The 22,381-nt window shown below is 37.5% G+C and overlaps 1 protein-coding gene across 2 annotated transcripts in view; it reads left to right on the forward strand.

Annotated features, from left to right (window-relative positions):
• Positions 1-2,764, forward strand: part of furinb (furin (paired basic amino acid cleaving enzyme) b) — a 187,729-nt gene extending 184,965 nt beyond the window's left edge. For both annotated transcript variants that reach the window (XM_061969958.1, XM_061969959.2), the window contains one exon: positions 63-2,764. In XM_061969958.1, coding sequence (XP_061825942.1) covers positions 63-757 — 695 coding nt within the window. In that variant the 3' untranslated portion in view covers positions 758-2,764. The remainder of the gene's footprint in view (positions 1-62) is intronic.
• Positions 2,765-22,381: the final 19,617 nt, after the last annotated feature.

The following is a 22,381-nucleotide window of genomic DNA, read 5'->3' on the forward strand; positions in this document are numbered from 1 at the left end:
GCAGCAGGGGAGATCATGGGCAGCGTACTTGAAGTGTGTTCTTGTCTTGATGCGTTTTACAGAATGCAGTCCTGGCTTCTCGCTCTTCCTCCAAGGCTGCGTGAAGTTTTGTCCTCCTGGGTTCACGTCAGGTCCTCAGCTCCTCAACCTGTCCCTGGAGAACTGGGTGGACTTGTCTTCTGTCCAAGCCTGCCTGCCCTGTCACCCCACATGTTTGACCTGCTCTGCCCTGGGTCCCTCCGACTGTCTTTCCTGTTCGCCTCACAGCCGCCTGGTCCTCGCGTCATGCCTCCACCAGAACCAAGTCCAACGCAAATCCCCCTCGGCCGCAGGTGAGCCAGCAGGAGACGTTCCAGCAGCAGCAGAGGAGGATAAAAGAGCAGGTAAGACGCCTCCTGACCTCAGCGCGTCTCCACCCACTCAAGTTCCTGCCGTGGTGGCTGTGCTCAGCTGTGCCTTCATCCTGGTGGCCTTTGTGGGAGTTTTTCTCTCACTGCAGCTGCGCTCCGGCGGCGCGTCCTCCAGCTGGAGGACCAAACTGACCTCCATGTGCTCTGACGTGAGGGGGGGGGCGCGGGTGACATTCGGTTTGGGCTCGGGCCGAGGTCAAACGTCGAAGGCTCGCATTTGCTACAGGGGGATCCCCACCGTGTGGGGGGACGAGGACACGGCCGCCTACGAGTCTGAATCGGACAGCGAGGAAGTGGACAGCCGCAGTGAAAGGACAGCTTTCATCAAAACGCAAAGCGCCATCTAGCTGGCGTGACGGAGATGACACATGGCGAGTTGTCATTTGTAGCCTGGGGAAAAAAGGCCTTATTGTCCCACTCCTTTTTTGTTTTGTATTTATTCAAACGTGTTATTTTAGTCTTTATTTAATGATTGAAGTCATGATTCAGTGCTTCAAGCAGCTACTAATGTTGATAGTGCAGAGATTCTTTAACAAAACATGATTTTACTCAATTAAGTCCCAACTAGGGATGTCCGATAATGACTTTTTTCCCGATATTGTCCAACTCTTTAATTACCGATACCGATATCAACCGATATATACAGTCGTGAAATTAACACATTATTATGCCTAATTTGGACAACCAGGTGTGGTGAAGATAAGGTACTTTTGAAAAATAATAATAAAATAAGATAAGATAAATAAATTAAAAACATTTTCTTGAATAAAAAAGAAAGTAAAACAATATAAAAACAGTTACATAGAAACTAGTAATTAATGAAAAGTAGTCAAATTAACTGTTAAAGGTTAGTACTATTAGTGGACCAATCATGTGTGCTTACGGACTGTATCCCTTGCAGACTGTATTGATATATATTGATATATAATGTAGGAACCAGAATATTAATAACAGAAAGAAACAACCCTTTTGTGTGAATGAATGTGAATGGGGGAGGAAGGTTTTTTGGGTTGGTGTAAGTGTATCTTGTGTTTTTTATGTTGATTGAATAAAAAAACCAACAAAAAAAACAATACCGATAATAAAAAAAACGATACCGATAATTTTCGATATTACATTTCAACGCATTTATTGGCCGATAATATCGGCAGGCCGATATTATCGGACATCTCTAGTCCCAACCAAAGTTTGAATTCAAGCTAATGTTGCATAAATATCTTTTATCTGGCAATAATGTTCATGAAAAATATATGAACTCATTGTTGTCATCATCTCTAACCATCAGTTCTGTGGCCCTATTTCAGTCTTTAATCTTAAATTACTAATCTAATTGAACCCTCTAAGACTCCAAATGTCACTGATTATTACAAATATGAACATTGCACATCAAAGTTCAGTTCAGTTCAGCTTCAGTTTATTTGGAACATGCATACGATACAATGTAATGCATCACACAGTTCCAGTTGTTTCATTACAGCACGTCCGAAAAGGAGTAGGAAGAAGCAGAGCTTATTTAATCCTACCTCTTTTCATACCATAGCAGTTGTATCCCATTTCCTTGTTGTCTGTAACAGAACAGTGAACAAATAAATAATAAATAAATAATATACCATAGTAAGTAAACTAATATTAAACACATAAATAATCTGTATCTCAAATGAAAAGAAAAAAAAAAGGGTTCAAGATGTTCATCATAATTCTTGTTCTGTGTACTTTGTGAACACTTGTAGTTTGAACAGTCTCATGAACTGAATCATATTGGTGCTTTGTTTGATTTCTTTGCTTCATCCATTCCATAATTTAATTCCACATATTGTTATGCTAAAGGTTTTAAGTGTTGTACGAGCATTCAAATGTTTTAAATTGGATTTTGACCAACATTTTTGACTTGTTTATTAAACATGCTAATATGGATTCAGTGTAGTTTAGCTGCTAGAAAGGATGTATTAGGCCTGTGAATCTTTGGGTACCACACGATTCGATTCAGTTCTTGGGGGTAACGATTCGATTCAGAATCAATTCTCGATTTAAAATCAATACTTTTTTAATAACATTGGGTGTCAGTGCTATGATTAACTACATTCCTCCATAAAACGGATTAACAGCTGTGATACATTTATATACGTATTACTTTGAAGAAAACTGGTTTTGTTTAAAAAAAATTCTATCCAAACATTTAATAAAGTCAAATACAAATAAGGCAACAAGAGAAGTATCTCAAACTTCTCTTTTGTAAAGTAAATGTGTACAGCAGATATGAGCATCTACATCAACTATGTGATTTGCCTGAGTAGCTGGACAGGACAGATTTAAAAAAAAAAAAACATTTTTTTAAATCGATTAAGAATCGTTACAAGTAAGAAAAGTAAAAAAATGTTTTGTTTTTTTGGGGGAGGGGGAGGGGGGACACTCTATGGTATACAATTTATTTATGAAGTGATCATTTTTTGCGTTTACACAGAGCACTTCAGCATATTTTCACCAAATTACATCAAAGTACATGAATCATGAAATGTTCATAATGTTTCATCTTAATGCGGGTTAAAATACCCTAAAGTATTTAAATATATTTGAACAAAACAATAAATATTTCTTAGTATTGATTTTTGCAACATTTTTTTTTACGTGACGTGGCCTGAAACATTTATTTGGCCTGCATGGTCATTTATTGTATTTTCTGGACTGTAGAGCGCATCAGTTTATAAGCCACACCCATTAAATTTTTGAAAAAATAAAAATATTTTTCCATATTTTAGCTGCACTGGACTATAAGCCGCAGATTACGTTGTGACATGAGTTATTTACATAGAAAGATTCTGTTAATGTTTATTTACATACCTTAATTGTTTCCAAACGGCTGATCAAACAAAACAATAACAATAACTCTACGGTGACGTATTGGTGAATTTACGAAACTGAGAAAGAAAAGAAAATGCCATTGTAAATTAATAATTCTAACACAGACACTCGTAAACGTGTTAGCATATTAGCTAATGCTAACAACGCTAGCTTCATTACATTACGATAGCAGGTACAAATATGCATGAAAGCACTCCTACAGACATCACACATGGGACGATTTAGTAAGTAAGAATTGTTCTAGTTATATTGTAAAACTTACAAATGTTGCTTGGAGGGATGAATGAAGAATCCATCCGAGTAGAAACGCTGTGCACAATTAGACGGAACGGCAATTGTACTTCCGGTTGAAAGCTCTAAACCAGTGGTTCTTAACCTTGTTGGAGGTACCGAACCCCACCAGTTTCATATGCGCATTCACCGAACCCTTTTTTAGTGAAAAATAAAAAAATTAAAATTTTCAAATTCAAGACAAAGTTATATGTTTTTAGTAACACTTTAGTATGGGGAACATATTCTAAGTAACAAAGACTTAATTTAGAGTTATTTGGACACTAGGGCAACATATTCTAAGTAACAAAGACTTCATTTAGAGTTATTTGGTTAGGGTTAGGGCCAGGGTTAGAGGGTTAGGGTTATAATAAGGTCATGCCGAATAAGGCATTAATAAGTACTTAATAATGACTAGTTAAGAGCCAATATGTTACTAATTTGCATGTTAATAAGCAACTAATTAATGGTGAATATTTTCCCCATACTAAAGTGTTACCATGTTTTTTACAGGTGCATAAAATGAACCGCGCATGAACATCACCTTGTTCAAACAACAAAACCAACACAGTGCATAAACTCACAAGATAAGTCGCTCCGGAGTATAAGTCGCACCGGCCGAAAATGCATAATAAAGAAGGAAAAAAACATATGTCGCACTGGAGTATAAGTCGCATTTTTTGGGGAAATGTATTTGATAAAACCCAACACCAAGAATAGACATTTGAAAGGCAATTTAAAATAAATAAAGAATAGTGAACAACAGTCTGAATAAGTGTACGTTATATGAGGCATAAATAACCAACTGAGAACGTGCCTGGTATGTTAACGTAACATATTATGGTAAGAGTCATTCAAATAACTATAACATATAGAACATGCTGTATGTTTACCAAACAATCTGTCACTCCTAATCGCGAAATCCCATGAAATCTTATACGTCTAGTCTCTTACGTGAATGAGCTAAATAATATTATTTGATATTTTACGGTAATGTGTTAATAATTTCACACACAAGTCGCTCCTGAGTATAAGTCGCACCCCCGGCCTAACTATGAAAAAAACTGCGACTTATAGTCCGAAAAATACGGTACCTTGTCACATTTCTTGTGTTAGTCATTTTCAAATTGGCAGATTTAGACTGACTGCAATATGTTTTTCACTTTTAAGTTCATATTATGTGATGCAAATATTCAATGCTTTTGTGGTGGTTGCCTCTTTATTTGCCATCAGCTGTTAACACAGTTAGTTTTTTATACCAGCTGTCCGTCCTAACACGATTTTCATATTTCAATGAGCGTGCGATCAGCACTGGAAAGCTCCAATGGATGAGTTAGTTTTGAGACACTGGCCGGGAATTGAACATGCGTCGGCAACAGCGTGTGCCGCCACACTAAATTTGTTCAAACACATTGTATAATAGCACAAAACACTTTGTCTTCTCTTATTTCAAAAATAGTTATCCACTACTTTGCAAGTAAAAAACGATCATCTCATTCAGGGGTAATTATGATAATAATTGAGATGAAGCACTCAATTGTATATTGAATATTCACTTCATCATGATGGATGTACATTTACTGTTTTGGGTGAAACTATGGATCATTTTGCCAAAAATGTTTTTTCATGTGTGTCATTTCTAGCAAAAATCAATTCATTCAACAATTAAAAATGTGCTTAAACTCCAAACAATTCCCATGTAGAAAAGCTGGATAAGTCTGTTTGCTTTCTTTTGCAGCAGAGAGGTTGGTTTGTTGTCAGACATCGCTCGTCTTTGTTCAGCGTCCGCCAATAAGTACAACTAAATTGCCTTTTGTGACAGAGGGGACATATTGAACAGAGCATTTTGGTGTGAAAAGATTCTTCTGGTATTAAAAAAAAAAAAAAGAATTGTAATATATTGGAGTTTATAGCTTTTTTTCTAAAATTGCACTTCATGCTGGAATAAAAAGTTTTTGTTAGCATTGATTGTCTTTGTCCAATGCACACACACACAAACGCACACACATTTGTGACCTCCGAAAAATGTGTACCTTTAGCATTATGATAAAAGTCGTAACTTTTACAAGAAAAACTGAACATTTGTGTAATATTATGATAATAGTTGGAATTTTACTCAATAACAGTCGCAATTTTACAAGAAAAGCTTAAAATTTGGGCAATTTAATGAAAAGAGTCGTAATTTTACTCGACGAAAGTCACAATTATATAAGAATACTTGAAAATGTTGGCAACGTTATAGTAATAATCTGAATTTTACTTGGCAAAATTAAGACAAAAATCAACTGGCGGATTTTTTTCGGGGATGAATAGGGAAGTCCTTAGCTGCCATCTTGCTTTATCATATATTGCTGCCTTTGCACATTAATTTAACAAAAAATCCAGACTTTGGAGCAATGTTCACGGACTCTAGTATTTGACTCTCTATCGCAGTGGTGCTCAACCTTTTTTCAGTGTTGTACCCCCTGTGAAAATGTTTTTAATTCAAGTACCCCCTAATCAGAGCAAAGCATTTTTGGTTGAAAAAAAGAGATACAGAAGTAAAATACAGCACTATGTCATCAGTTTCTGATTTATTAAATTGTATAACAGTGCAAAATATTGCTCATTTGTAGTGGTCTTTCTTGAACTATTTGGAAAAAAAGATATAAGAATAACTAAAAACTTGTTGAAAAATAAACAAGTGATTCAATTATAAATAAAGATTTCTACACATAGAAGTAATCATCAACGTAAAGTGCCCTCTTTGGGGATTGAAATATAGATCCATCTGGATTTGTGAACTTAATTCTAAACATTTCTTCACAAAAAAAGAAATCTTTAACATCAATATTTATGGAACATGTCCACAAAAAATCTAGCTGTCAACACTGAATATTGCATTGTTGCATTTCTTTTCACAGTTCTTTTTGACAGACATTATAGTGAGAAACCTGAGCTTGTGCTTCACTGAGTTTATTAACTTACATTCATATTTTGTTGAAGTATTATTCAATAAATATATTTATAAAGGATTTTTGAATTGTTGCTATTTTTAGAATATTTAAAAAAAATCTCACGTACCCCTTGGCATACCTTCAAGTACCCCCAGGGGTACGCGTACCCCCATTTGAGAACCGCTGCTCTATCGGATGCAATGGTTTTCCGTATTGGGACCATGATCTGGGTACTAACTTGTTCACTGGTCTTCATATAGAAGGCACTTTTCCTTGTTGATGTCTCAAGAAGGGTAGAAATACAAGAACACACAAACGCACACATTCTTGTATTTGTTGCCTTCTTGAGACCTCTGAATAATGCCTACCTCTTTAGGACCAACCTTCCTAGATATATAAAGATTTGTATTTACAACATTAAAAATATATACATACTATGCAATATAAAAAAAACTTGTGGAAAATGAGTTGGAATTTCACAAGAAAAAGGTCACAATTTCACAAGAAACAATTAGAATTTTGGCAGTATTATAATACAAGTCGTAATTTTACTCAACGCAAGTCAAAAGTTTTCAAGAAAAACTGAACATTTGGGCAATGTTATGATAAAAGTTGGAATTTTACTCAATAACTGGCAATTTTACAAGAAAAAACTTTACATTTTGGCAATTTTATGAATAGAGTCGTAATTTTACTCGACAAAAGTAAAAATTGTATAAGAAAATTTAAACATACTGGCAACATTATAATAATAATCTGAATTTTACTTGGCAAAATGATAACAAAAATCAGCTGTTAAATTAAAAAAAAATCCTGACTTTGGAGCAATGTTCACGGACTCTAGTATTTGGCTCTCTATCAGATGCAATTGTTTTCCGCATTGGGACAATGATTTCGGTCTTAACTTGTTCACTAGTCCTCATATGGAAGGCACTTTTCCTTGTTGATGTCTCAAGAAGGGCAGCAATACAAGAACACACAAACACACACACATTAAATTTTACAAAAAACAGCTTTAAACTTTGGCATTTTTATGAAAAGAGTCGTACTTTTACTCGACAAAAGTCACAATTTTATAAGAAAACTTTAGCATTTTGGCAATATTATAATAATAATCAGAATTTTACTTGGCAAATTATGACAAAAGTCATAATTTTACTCCAAAAATGTCACTACTTTACAAGAGCAAAATTGTGATCGAAGTCCGAATTTTATATGACAAATGTCGCCATTTTGCATTAAAAAGTAATAATTTTACATAAAAAAAGTAATAATTTTACGAGAAAATATTGCAATATTACAGAAACAGAAAGAATACGAGTAATTGTTTCCGATTTTATAAGAAGAAAGTCGACACATTGTGAGAAAAAGACTGCTTTTAGTTAATTTATCATTTAAAAAAAAATACTTTTGTAATTGTTTTATAATGTTCATTATTTACTTCAAGTTATTAAAGTATGTCTCTATACACATTTATTATATTTTTTTTAAATTAATTTTGGCAAAAGGGGGCGCATTTCAATTTCTTACACACACTTGTTATTTCATATGTTGACCAGAGGAGGAGCACTTTTAAAACCGACACACAGTCAATTGGAAAAATCCCTCTTTTTTTGGATCACCCTAATTTTGATGGATTTCACCACCAGGGGTACAAATGAGACATTCTCTATAAGATGCAATAGTTTTCCATATTGGGACCATGATTTCGGTCCTAACTTGTTCACCGGTCCTCATATGAAAGGTACTTTTCCTTGTTGATGTCTCAAGAAGGGTAGAAATACAAGAACACACACACACACACACACATTCCTAATTGAGCCTTTCTAACACAAAGCACTCCAAGCAAGCAGATGGTTCTTTTCGTGTCCATGGTCATGTTTCACTACTAATTCCATTGCTGGCGTGGCGCTGGAACACAAAGTGGCAGCACTTCTGTCATCTGCTCACTATTTATCTGCTGTCATCACAACATTTACTCAAAAGTTCAGATTCATTTATTCAATGATTTCAATGTGCAGGGAGAACACTAAACATGACTAGGGGTGTCCAAAGTGCAGCCCATGGGTGTTCAGGTTTTTTATGGGCCCGCAGAAAATTAAAAAAATACGTGACTGCGTGGGTTACCTCCGGGTACTCCGGCTTCCTCCCACCTCCAAAGACATGCACCTGGGGATAGGTTGATTGGCAACAATCGATTGGCCCTAGTGTGTGAATGTGAGTGTGAATGTTGTCTGTCTATCTGTGTTGGCCCTGCGATGAGGTGGCGACTTGTCCAGGGTCTACCCCGCCTTCCGCCCAAGTGCAGCTGGGATAGGCTACAGCACCCCTTGCGACCCCGATAGGGACAATCAGTAGAAAATAGATGGATGGATGGGCAATTGACCAAAAATCAACACATATAAACTTTTTTTTTTACATATAAAAATAACTCATTTTATCACAGGGTAGAAAATTAGGTAATAAGGATGAACTTCAAATATTAAAGAATATATATATATATGGACAAGCGGTAGAAAATGCATGGATGGATATAAATATATATAGATATATAGGCGAGGTTTCTGTGGTTTATCCGTTATACAGTGCTCTACACCAGGGTAGAGCGGAATATATGTTAGGTCAGGAAAAAACATCATCCCTACAAGCCTGTTTCGCAGGTTTCCCTGCTCGTCAGGGGATTTTATAAAATCTTATAAAATCTGTAGGCTTGTAGGGATGATATAGCCTCTTTTATGGCACATTTGGTTTGGAAACAGTTACAAAATGTCTCAAATTAAGTCAAAATATTACAGGAATAAGGTCATAATAAAAAAAGATTGTTGAAATGTTTGGAAAATTTAATTAAAATTAAAAAACAGCTTCTTTTTTTTAAATGCAAAAAAAATTAAAGTCATGATTTTAAGAAGGAAAAAATCTTATTAGGGAGGAAAACATGATTTTAGAAGCAAGAATTCTAAATATTAACTATATTTATAAACAGACAGAAAAATGCAATTATTAGAAAATTGGGCTGGAAAAAGTGTCTAATTTTGAAGAATGAAGTAAAAATATTATGAGAATAAAGTCACATAATTATATATTTTGGGAGGAACACATTTTTTTCAGGTTTTTTTAAGCAACAAAAAGTGGTAATATTAGTAGAATAAAGACATAATTTTAAAAGAAAAAATGTGTAATTTAAAAAAAAGTCGCAAGTTTGCAAAAAAACAGTTGAATTATATGAGGTGGAAAACATTTATTTCACTGCAGCGTGAAGTTCAAATATTACAGAAAGAGACAATATTCTCAATTATAAATTATTATAGCATGAGAGTAATACCAAAACAGTGTGGGATAGCCATTTATTAAGACAAGAAAATATTTGGGGAAAATAAAAAGCAAACAGGAAATACAATATTAAAAAAGCAACAAAAATACATAAAAAAAGACATTTACAAGATAAGTTAAGGGATTTTTATTTGTATTTTACCAGCCTGAAGTTCAAATATTAAAAGAAAGGAAACACTATTTTTAAAAAGAAAATAGGGTGGAGGAAATGTATAATAGTACACAAACTGTCAAAATCAAATAAAGTCGTATATCACAAGTAGAACGTTTTTTTGTTTTGTTCAGTTTTTTGTTTTTTAATGTGTCCTGTCCAGCTACTCAGGCAAACATTTTGTTGATGTAGATGCTCATATCTGCTGTACAGATTTATTTTAGAAAAGAGAAGTGTAGATATTTCTCTTCTTGCCTTATTTGTATTTGACTTAATTAAATGGATGTATTTCATGTTTAGCGCAACCTGACAGACCTCTAGGGCAGGGGTCCCCAACCTTTTTTGCACCACGCACCAGTTTAATGTAGGCATTATTTTCACAGACCGGCTTTGTGGCAGATAAATACAGCACAAATAAGTGCATGGACAATACAACTCACTATAACTCCTAATTAGTGGAAGCCCTGGGCTTGTTTCTTTGCAATGAGATCCTGCAGACGGAAATCAGCCTTTAGCTACAATCTGTCCCATTTATATTTTATATGTTCATTAATGTGCATTGTATCATGTCACAAAGTTATAGGAAATATAACGAATGGCGATTTCCTATGAGGAGTTTTATTGTACATCTATAAACAAGCTTATTGGTGTGTCTCATGGGACAGGTGAAAGTTAAGTTGGAGAAAGTGCAGTTGTTTATAAATTATTTAATGTTTCGGTGCGGCCCGGTAGCAAATGTGTCACGGACCGGTACCAGTCACCGGACCGGTGGGTGGGGACCACTGCTATATGGGATAGAAAGAAGAAAAAAAATAAGACAGGGGGGGGAAATTGTGGGCACAAGAGAGACAACAAAAACAAAACAATAACAGAACTACATCAGCAAATAGGATATGTACAAATATGATACCAGTAATTATAAAGCAAAACAAATGAGTGAATTAGATAGTAATAATACACTAATAACAATGAACATGATTGCACTACAATTGAAACAATAATACCAATTTAAAAAAAGAACTATTGATAATGAACAGTAATGTAATGTAATGAATAAGTGGATTTCAAAAGAAAGGCGAAGGAGGGGAGAAAAGAAAGAGTAGCGGACCATATCAACCTTTTACATTGTTATGGTAAACAATAGGTTTTAGCAGTTTGCTGTGTTTTATGTGATGTGGGTGTATATTTGTATGAGTATGATTGTGTACACATGTATGTGTGAATATGTTTGCTAAAGCGTGTTTGTATGCATGAATGTAGAAAGGTGCATGTGTATGCATGTATGTATGTGTGTACTGTGAATGTACGTGTAAATGTATGTAGAGTATGTGTGTGTATGTATATATGTTTGTGTGTATATACTGTATGTATGTGCGTGCGTATGTATATATGTATGTGTGTATATATATATATATACCCGGTATATATATATATATATATATATATATATATATATATATATATGTATGTACAGTTTGTCTGTATGTACATATGTATGTGTGTTTTTATGTATGTATGTGCGTGTAATTATGTACAGTATAAATGTATGTATGTGTAACAGGGTCAATTATGTCTTGTAAATAGCGTATTTTATAATGTTTTATTATTGTTATAATTACACAAAATGTGTAAGTTACATGTAAATACCTGAATGTTGTTTGATGTTGTTTGATGTTTTGTCAATGTGGAACCATTGTCTCGTTGTCCCTCCGACTGCAATAATTACGGTGACAATTGTCTTTTTATATGCGTTGGACACGCCTTCCAACTTCCCTTTTGTCTACGATAACGGGAGAGGGGCTCGACGATGGCAGAAAGTTATTGACAACAATTGTATTCTGTGTATTATCAGTAAAGTGCAGCTGAGCAGCAAGCCATGGTGTCGGTCGTGTTCCATAAAATCCACACAAGGTAGAGGAAAAGACCACATGTATGTATGTCTATGTATTTATAATGAGAAGAAACAAAGAAAAGCACAAAGAGCAAAATAGTGTCTTAATGTAAAGAGAACAAAATGTTGTCCTGTGTGGAAAAAAGTATAAATATTATGAGGGGGACTCATGGGAAGCCTCTATTTCCTATCCGAAATGTCAACGTATACTTCCAGTTCCTTATGGATTGATAAAAACCTGAAATTCGTTCATCTACATTGGTGTCCAACAGTGATGTGCTGTCATGGGAGACAAGTGAGGCAGTGCCTCACCTTACCACCAGGGGGGGTAAAAGGCTTAACCATGAGATGTTCAAAAACGAAGTAATAAAATAAAATATGTTTTAATATTTCTCTTTTGGTCTATGCTTTCTATGTGATTTTGGTGTGGTTTCTGTATATTTTGATCATTTTCATGGGTCAAAATCGCGGAAATTCTGTTTTTCCTGATGAAAATAAGGCAGCAGACGAAAAGTGAGGCAGACACAGGTGGTGCCTCCACGGCTACACATAAAGTGTATTGAGCGCGAGGGGGCGCGTGCTTGTTGCCACAGGGAAAAGGCAGGCCATGAGGCAGCAAGTACCTCTGCCTCAAGGTAGGGGGCGATATATCAAAAGTTCATGAACTGCCAACAGTAGGTTAACCCTTAAGAAGTAGAAGAAAACAACAGACAACACCTGCCACGCTTCCCGCAAACTGTGACGCTTTTTCGCCTTAAAAATGGAAGATTTGATTTCTAAAATAAAGAATTTTTCAAGACTGGACTTTCAATCACAGCAAGAAGTCATTAATACTGGGAGACCAACGCCAGAGCTGCCAGATTTGATTCAAAGGTGTGTAGTCCGAGGACGGAAAATAACGTGTTCATTTCAAAAGGATTGGTATACTGGAAAAGAAAGGCTTTGTGGCTGTGCTACAAAAAAGCGTCTTTATTGCTTTCCCTGCCTTTTATACTCCACGAGTGACCGAGTAGAGCCAAATGGGATATACTGAGGTGGCGACTTGTCCAGGGTGTACAATGCCTTCTGCCCGAATGCAGCTGAGATAGGCTCCAGTAGCCCCCGCAACCCCGAGAGGGACAAGCGGTAGAAAATAGATGGATGGGATTGATCTGAAAAACCTGCCAAGAAGCCTCGAAAAACCTGAAAGCTCATCTGCCCACATTTAATGTCAGATTTCTTTCAAACGTTTGGAATATCACATATTGATCTGGCTGTAAATAAGACTAAATATCAGCATCCACAATGCCAATGTAAAGGAAAATAGTGAGATATTAAAAAGACCTGATAAACACCACTTGCTGTTTGGGGGAACAGGAACTTGCATTTCGTGGCAATTATCTCAATTGAGAAAGAGAGACTTTTTAAAACTCAAAGAAAAAGAGAAAAAGGAGGACTTCTACAACAAAGTCATGGAGATCTTCGTCCAGAAGGAAAGGCGAATGGACTTCATTTACAAGTAAAGGTAAGATATACTGTCATGTGCAGGGGTCCCCAAACTACGGCCCGCGGGCTGGATGCGGCCCACCAGCGTCCAAAATCCGGCACGCGGGAGGTCCCAAGTTGAAGAAAATTTAAAAAAATATCCATCCATCCATCCATTTTCTATGTATATATAATACATTATATATTATTATATATGTATATATAATATATTATTGTGTATATATATATATGTGTGTGTATATAATTATGTGTGTTTGTGTGTGTGTATATGTGTGTGTATATATGTATATATATATGTGTGTGTATATATATATATGTATATATATATATATATCTGTGTGTGTATATATATATATATGTGTGTGTGTGTGTGTGCGTGTATATATGTATATATGTGTGTGTGCTTTGACAAACCCCGTTTCCATATGAGTTGGGAAATTGTGTTAGATGTAAATATAAACGGAATACAATGATTTGCAAATCATTTTCAACCCATATTCAGTTGAATATGCTACAAAGACAACATATTTGATGTTCAAACTGATAAACTTTTTTTTTTTGCAAATAATCATTAACTTTAGAATTTGATGCCAGCAACACGTGACAAAGAAGTTGGGAAAGGTGGCAATAAATACGAATAAAGTTGAGGAATGCTCATCAAAGACTTATTTGGAACATCCCACAGGTGAACAGGCAAATTGGGAACAGGTGGGTGCTATGATTGGGTATAAAAGTAGATTCCATGAAATGCTCAGTCATTCACAAACTAGGATGGGGCGAGGGTCACCACTTTGTCAACAAATGCGTGAGCAAATTGTTGAACAGTTTAAGAACAACCTTTCTCAACCAGCTATTGCAAGGAATTTAGGGATTTCACCATCTACGGTCCATAATATCATCAAAGGGTTCAGAGAATCTGGAGAAATCACTGCACGTAAGCAGCTAAGCTCGTGACCTTCGATCCCTCAGGCTGTACTGCATCAACAAGCGACATCAGTGTGTAAAGGATATCACCACATGGGCTCAGGAACACTTCAGAAACCTACTGTCAGTAACTACAGTTGGTCGCTACATCTGTAAGTGCAAGTTAAAACTCTCCTATGCAAGGCGAAAATCGTTTATCAACAACACCCAGAAACGCCGTCAGCTTCGCTGGGCCTGAGCTCATCTAAGATGGAGTGATACAAAGTGGAAAAGTGTTCTGTGGTCTGACGAGTCCACATTTCAAATTGTTTTTGGAAACTGTGGACGTCGTGTCCTCCGGACCAAAGAGGAAAAGAACCATCCGGATTGTTATAGGCGCAAAGTTGAAAAGCCAGCATCTGTGATGGTATGGGGGTGTATTAGTGCCCAAGACATGGGTAACTTACACATCTGTGAAGGTGCCATTAATGCTGAAAGGTACATAGAGGTTTTGGAGCAACATATGTTGTCATCCAAGCAACGTGCTGCTTTTTTCAGCAAGACAATGCCAAGCCACGTGTTACATCAACGTGGCTTCATAGTAAAAGTGCGGGTACTAGACTGGCCTGCCCGTAGCACAGACCTGTCTCCCATTGAAAGTGTGTGGCGCAATATGAAGCATAAAATACCACAACGAAGACCCCCGGACTGTTGAACATCAAGCAAGAATGGGAAAGAATTCCACCTGAGAAGCTTAAAAAATGTGTCTCCTCAGTTCCCAAACGTTTACTGAGTGTTGTTAAAAGGAAAGGCCATGTAACACAGTGGTGAACATGCCCTTTCCCAACTACTTTGACACGTGTTGCAGCCATGAAATTCTAAGTTAATTATTATTTGCAAAGTTTATGAGTTTGAACATCACATATCTTGTCTTTGTAGTGCATTCAATTGAATATGAGTTAAAAAGGCTTTGCAAATCATTCTATTCCGTTTATATTTACATCTAACACAATTTCCCAACTCATATGGAAACGGGGTTTGTATATGTGTGTGTATATATATATATATATATATATATATATATATATATATATATATATATATATATATATATATGTGTGTGTGTGTATATATATATGTATATATGTGTGTGTGCGTGTATATATGTATATATGTGTGTGTGCTTGTACATATGTATCAGTGACGTGCAGTCATGGAAAGAAAAAAAATGTAAAAAGAAAAAAAAAATTATTAAATTGTTAAATGTATCCAGTGATTATACTATAAAGTTATTTTCCATTTAACTTCACCAGTTTTAGATTATTTTTATTCAAAATCGCTGAATTTTCACATTTGCCGTTCAAATACTGAGAAGAGACGGTGCGGTGAACAGCAGCCAGTCGAGGCACGTCACTCATTTGTGCCTCACCATGGATTGCGGACTCGGCTAACTGCTGGCCTGCTGTGCAGTGAAACCGTATTGCTATGTGAACTATATTATACATTTCCATAGTTTAGTTAGCTGAGGTATATAATGTACAGTGTATTTTGTCAACAACTGTATGTGTGTAACGTATTTCTTGTGCTGAGCGATCATAAAACGGCTGCAAAAAACGCACTGGCTGAGGCTCGCAGTAATCCACCTTCTGCACCCCCGCCGTAGAATTTGCACCCCCTGACGGGAGTGTTATATCAACTAAAGCCCACACTTAAACTTTCCACGTGCAAGATTGAATCTATTTAAAAAAGTTATTTCATAAGAAGCCAAAAAGTGCAAAAACAATAATGTTCGGGTTGGAGGAGTTGTGAATGACTGCAGGGCCACAACATTAGGTACACCTGCAGACTGCAGGTGTACCTAATTCACCACTCCTCCAACGAACATTATCGTTTTTGCACTTTTTGGCTTCTTATTAAATAACTTTTGTAACCTATTTTTATGGGCTTTCGTCTTTGTGATGTTAAGTTCCTGTTATGCGCTGTTATACAGTATATGCCTTGAGCTCTTATTTTGAAGGCGCTAAGAGCGGAAGTGATGACACGTTGGAGTGGAGCGGAGGTTTTTGAAAGAAGGTAAATAAAGTGGTCCTCGTGTAAACTGGAGCCTCCGTGTTTGTTTTATAAACCCTCGGTTACACTTTTTTAAATAGATTAAATCTTGCACGTGGAAAGTTTAAGTGAAGGCTTTAGTTGATATAACACTCCCGTCACGGGGTGCATTATTCCAGCACAACAGCGGCGCATGGACTTCATTTATAAGTAAAGGTAAGACCATAATAACGTTTTTTTTTATTAAATGTGCTTTTTTGTGTGCTACAGTTTGTATATGTAAAGTTAAAGTTAAGTTAAAGTACCAATGATTGTCACACACACACTAGGTGTAATGAAATTTGTCCTCTGCATTTGACCCATCCCCTTGATCACCCCCTGGGATGTGAGGGGAGCAGTGGGCAGCAGCGGCGCCGCGCCCGGGAATCATTTTTGGTGATTTAACCCCCAATTCCAACCCTTGATGTTGAGTGCCAAGCAGGGAAGAATGCTGGTATGAGCTTTTAAACATAACCCGTTAACTGCTGCCAATCAAATGGTGAATAAGATACTCTTTAGGGTTCATATGTTTGTAAATCTGACTGTGATGAAGTCAGTGCCTCACCAGCCATCAACCTCACCGCACGTCACTGTCATACTGTATGTTTGTAAATCTGACTAGTGGGTCAGTGCCTCCCCAACCTCAAACCTCACTGCATGTCACTGGTGTCCAATGTTTGGATGAAGAAATATGAAGATGTATCCATATCAGCATATTAGATATGAAATATAGAAATGAAGAAACAAAGTCTTGATAAGCCTCCTTCAGCTTACTTTAGGGATCACTAAAAGGTTTGGGGAATACTTGCTGCCTCCAAACCACAACTCTTCTTTTATGTCAAAAAAAAAAGAAGCTTTCTTTTCAACACAATTGACACACTTTGTCCCACAGGATGAAAACACATTTGGTCTGTTTACGGAGAGAGGGACACAATTATTGGACACAGAATGGCTTTGAGGATTTGAATCATGGCCGTCAATATTTGAAAATAAGGTGATTCTATTTTGAAGGGCTGACTTTTGAGCAGCTGCAAGATGTGTTACTGTATCGTATATCATTGAACACAAAATGTTACACTGTTTACAAAAATGTTTTCTTTTAAACATAAGCATGATCAACAAATTAAAGGCAAAATCGCTCAATGATCTTGACAAATTCCATCGGTATCTGCAACTGAGATCAATTGACGATAATGTTGTTGTTCATATGCTTTTCAAATATTTATAAAAAATACAAAACAACCGTGTGTCCTAAAAAGGGTCTGGGACCAAATAAATGAAACAGTAGCTGTATCAGCGCACTGTGTAGCCAAAGTGAGGTAAGCCACGTGCTCAGAGTGGTGTATAGCGAGAGTATGGCCAACTAACCAACAGACGCCATGACCTCTGCCAAGGACGTGTGAGGCTGTGCTGCATTCAACTGCTGTCGTTTTGACGTTAGGTTTTCTGACAAAATTAACCAAAAATAATATGTCTATATATATATATATATATATATATATATAGTTCTGAACATACTCCAGCTCATAAACGTACAATAAAACATGCTTTCATTTCGTCAAAGTATAATTTGGCGGCCGTATTTGACGCACACTGCTGCGACATTCCTGCAGTGTTTGGTGACAAGTCGGCACTCTAACACATACCCGACGGGGCAATAAACACAAAAAATACACAGAACGAACAGACAAATAGCTTATTACCTCCGTTTTGTCGAAATCTGCATGAGCTTTGGACCAACAATCATAGACACATTATAACTTTTGTGTGAAGTATGTCAACTGTGGTGTCTTCCTCCAATGTATTGTTAGTAATCACTGTGCTACACTGTAAAAAAAAAAAATCCTATTTTTATGGTTAATTTACTCTAAATTTCTACTGTAATTTTTCTATTTTTTTAAAATAGTTTACACAACTGTAGAATTGAAGACATTATCTGTAAATAAAAAATCCGCCTGTTATTTTAAGTAATATGCCAGTAATGACAAACTATGTATATTTCTATTTTTTTTTACAGAAAAATACCAATTTAATTATACATAGCATTTTCTGTTTTCTTAAATTACTTTCAAATTCATGTAAAATTACAGTAATTATCTTTCATTAAATATGTAGCTTGTTATATAAACGTCTATGTCCATACTAACAGTCTAACACAGGGGTGTCAAACTCAAATACAGAGTGGGCCAAAATTTAAAACTGAACAAAGCCGCGGGCCAAGGTTGAACAAATTTACCTTTAACGTCCTCTTTTCATCCATTCTAACATCGTTCAGACCCAGTCACAAGATATGTGCGGCTTCTGTACGCACACACGAGCGAATGCAACGCATACTTCATCAACAGCGATACAGGTTACACTGAGGGTGCCAGTATAAAAAACTTTAACACTGTTAGAAATATACGCCACACTGTGAATCCACACCAAACAAGAATGACAAACACATTTCGGGAGAACATCCGCACCGTAACACAACATAAACACAACAGAACAAATACCAAGAATCCTTTGCAGCACTAACTCTTCTGGGACGCTACAAAATACACCCCCGCGACCACCAAACCTCCCCCTCACACACACACACACACACACACCTTGTAGCGTCCCGGAAGAGTTAGTGCTGCAAAGGGTTCTGGTTTGGTGTGGATTCACAGTGTGGTGTATATTTCTAACAGTGTTAACGTTTTTTATTCGGCTACCCTCAGTGTAACCTGTATCGCTGTTGATGAAGTATGCGTTGCATTCTAATGTGTGTACATGCCGAAGCTGCACATGTTATGTGACTGGGCCAGCACTCGTTTGGCGGGCTGGCTGGCTGGCTGGCGTTTGGAAGACTCCCGGGAGGATCGGCGGGCCAGCTTTAGTGTTAATTTGATATCGCCTCAAGGGCCAAGTGAAATTACACGGCGGGCCAAATTTGGCCCGCGGGCCAGAGTTTGATATCGATGCTAATAAAGGTATTTTTCTGCAGAACTGTTTGCATCGTCACTTTATTAAAGGTGGTTGATCTTAATAATTTAGTAAAAATCTGTAAAATTACGATATTTTTCCGCAAAACGTTTCATGAAAATTTCTGTAAATATAATGTTTTTGATCATTATTTGGTTTACAATGTTTTACTTTAATTTTCGTTGGTTTTCGTTTGGCAGCCGTAGCTGCCAGTAGATGACCGTTTTTTTACAGAATTTTTTTTTTACAGCCTTTCCTGATCCACTATCATCTATTATTATTATTACATTTGGTTTATTTTACTCTTTCTATGTGCACGATGTGGGCGTAGTATGATGCCACCATGGCTGAAAACTCGCTCCACTGGAGCACTGGAGGCAGGCACTGCCAAGACTCTAATGGCCACTCGGAACAGTGAAGGAAGAGTCTTCATGGAAGACTGAATTGAACATTGAATTGAATTGAATCCCCACCTTCTACCAACCTCGTGACGTCCGTTGTGTCCTTGAGCAAGACACTTCACCCTTGCTGCTGATGGGTCGTGGTTAGGGCCTTGCATGGCAGCTCCCGCCATCAGTGTGTGAATGGGTGAATGTGGAAATAGTGTCAAAGCGCTTTGAGTACCTTGAAGGTAGAAAAGCGCTATACAAGTATAACCCATAACCCAACCCATTCAATGCCCAGAACAAAAGGGCATTCTGTCCTTCAGCTATGTCAAGGTAGTGATTTACAGTAGCTGTAGTGCTGGAGTAGTCCCAACATCCTTCTTCTGTCTCTTATGGTAAGCAGCAAACAGCCCTGCTCCTTCTCCAAGATCCCCTTGCTCTTCTTCATCAACAAGAGGCGCAGGTTGCTCAGTCTCTGCAGCATCTTGCAGGATCAATTCTGGTAAACATGTAAAAACAATAGCAGAAACAAAAGAGACTTTGTCATTACGATTTGTGTTGGTGATGCCGTGTTAGACTGAAATACTTAGTCACTGCTGCAGTCAGTTACATGATTGCACTGGAGAACAGCCTTCCCTTGCCTCAGTGTTGAGTTCCATCTTGTGTTGACTGCAGCAGGGAGGCCTTTCTGTTCCCCAAATTCAGCATCAAACACACCTTTGAATGTTGTGCTTGTGTGCAGCAGTCAGCTGAGTTTTGATAACTTTGAAAGAGAAGGAGATACCACTTTTGTTTCTTTCAAAACCATCTCCCACCACAATACTTGCCAACCCTCCCGGATTTTCCGGGAGACTCCCGAAATTCAGCGCTTCTCCCGAAAACCTCCCGGGACAAATTTTCTCCCGAAAATCTCCCGAGATTCAGGCGGACCTGAGTGACGTGTCGACAGCCTGTTTTCACGTCCGCTTTCCCACAATATAAACAGCGTGCCTGCCCAATCACATTATAACTGTAGAATGATCGAGGGCGAGTTCTTAGTTTCTTATGTGGGTTTATTGTTAGGCAGTTTCATTAACGTCCTCCCAGCGCGGCAACAACAAACAACAACAGCAGTCACGTTTTCGTCTACCGTAAAGCAGTTTGTCTGCCGTAAACAGCAATGTTGTGACACTCTTAAACAGGGCAATACTGCCATCTACTGTACATGCATATGTGACATTAACATCTAGGGCTTTTAGAGAGGGCAGTGCACAACTGCGCACACAACAAGGAGACGAAGCAGAATGCATCATCAGAGAGGGTGTTCAGCATGGTTAGAAAAATAGTGACAGAGATTTTGGCGAATTAAATATTCGCTCTCGGAGCGATGACATCACAACGTGACGTCACATCAGGAAGCAATCCGCCATTTTCTCAAAAACCGGGTCAAAACAGCTCTGTTATTTTCCGTTTTTTTCGACTGTTTTCCGTACCTTGGAGACATCATGCCTCGTCGGTGTGTTGTCGGAGGGTGTAACAACACGAACAGGGACGGATTCAAGTTGCACCAGTGGCCCAAAGATGCGAAAGTGGCAAGAAATTGGACGTTTGTTCCGCACACTTTACCGACGAAAGCTATGCTACGACAGAGATGGCAAGAATGTGTGGATATCCTGCGACACTCAAAGCAGATGCATTTCCAACGATAAAGTCAAAGAAATCTGCCGCCAGACCCCCATTGAATCTGCCGGAGTGTGTGAGCAATTCAGGGACAAAGGACCTTGGTAGCACGGCAAGCAATGGCGGCAGTTTGTTCCCGCAGACGAGCGAGCTAAACCCCCTGGATGTCTTGGCTCACATCAACTCCAAAACTGGACAGATCAGCTTTTTTGTAAACCTAGTTCATAGTTGTTAGTTTCCTTTAATGCCAAACAAACACATACCAATCGTTGGTTAGAAGGCGATCGCCGAATTCGTCCTCGCTTTCTCCCGCGCCGCTGGCTGTCGTGTCGTTTTCGTCGGTTTCGCTTGCATACGGTTCAAACCGATATGGCTCAATAGCTTCAGTTTCTTCTTCAATTTCGTTTTCGCTACCTGCCTCCACACTACAACCATCCGTTTCAATACATTCGTAATCTGTTGAATCGCTTAAGCCGCTGAAATCCGAGTCTGAATCCGAGCTAATGTCGCTATAGCTTGCTGTTCTTTCCGCCATGTTTGTTTGTGTTGGCTTCACTATGTGACCTCACAGGAAAATGGACGGGTGATTAAAATCAGGCACTTTGAAGCTTTTTTTAGGGATATTGCGTGATGGGTAAAATTTTGAAAAAAACTTCGAAAAATATAATAAGCCACTGGGAACTGATTTTTAATGGTTTTAACAATTCTGAAATTGTGATAATGTTCCCCTTTAAGCCACCTCAAAGAGGCAAACTTAATCAAATCAATGTCAGTTTAAGTGTAAGCCATACAAAGAATATTTTCATTGCTTTATCTCGCCGTCAAGACAGCTCATTCTGTAAAGAAACGGAATTTATATCGCTTGTTAATTCATCGTCTCCAGCCCTGCAACTCACGTGTGTTGTGAGGCAAACAACCAGCAGTATGTCGGAAAGCTATCTAAAACGGTACACATATTCTTAATATAGTGTACATTTTAACTGAACTTTATTTTACTATGTTTGTCTTTTTGTAGGTGGTTAAAATACACACGTTACTGTGTGTGATACATTGACTAACGTAAC

The sequence above is a fragment of the Nerophis lumbriciformis genome, linkage group LG10 (assembly GCF_033978685.3).
Source record: "Nerophis lumbriciformis linkage group LG10, RoL_Nlum_v2.1, whole genome shotgun sequence".
NCBI lineage: Eukaryota > Metazoa > Chordata > Actinopteri > Syngnathiformes > Syngnathidae > Nerophis > Nerophis lumbriciformis.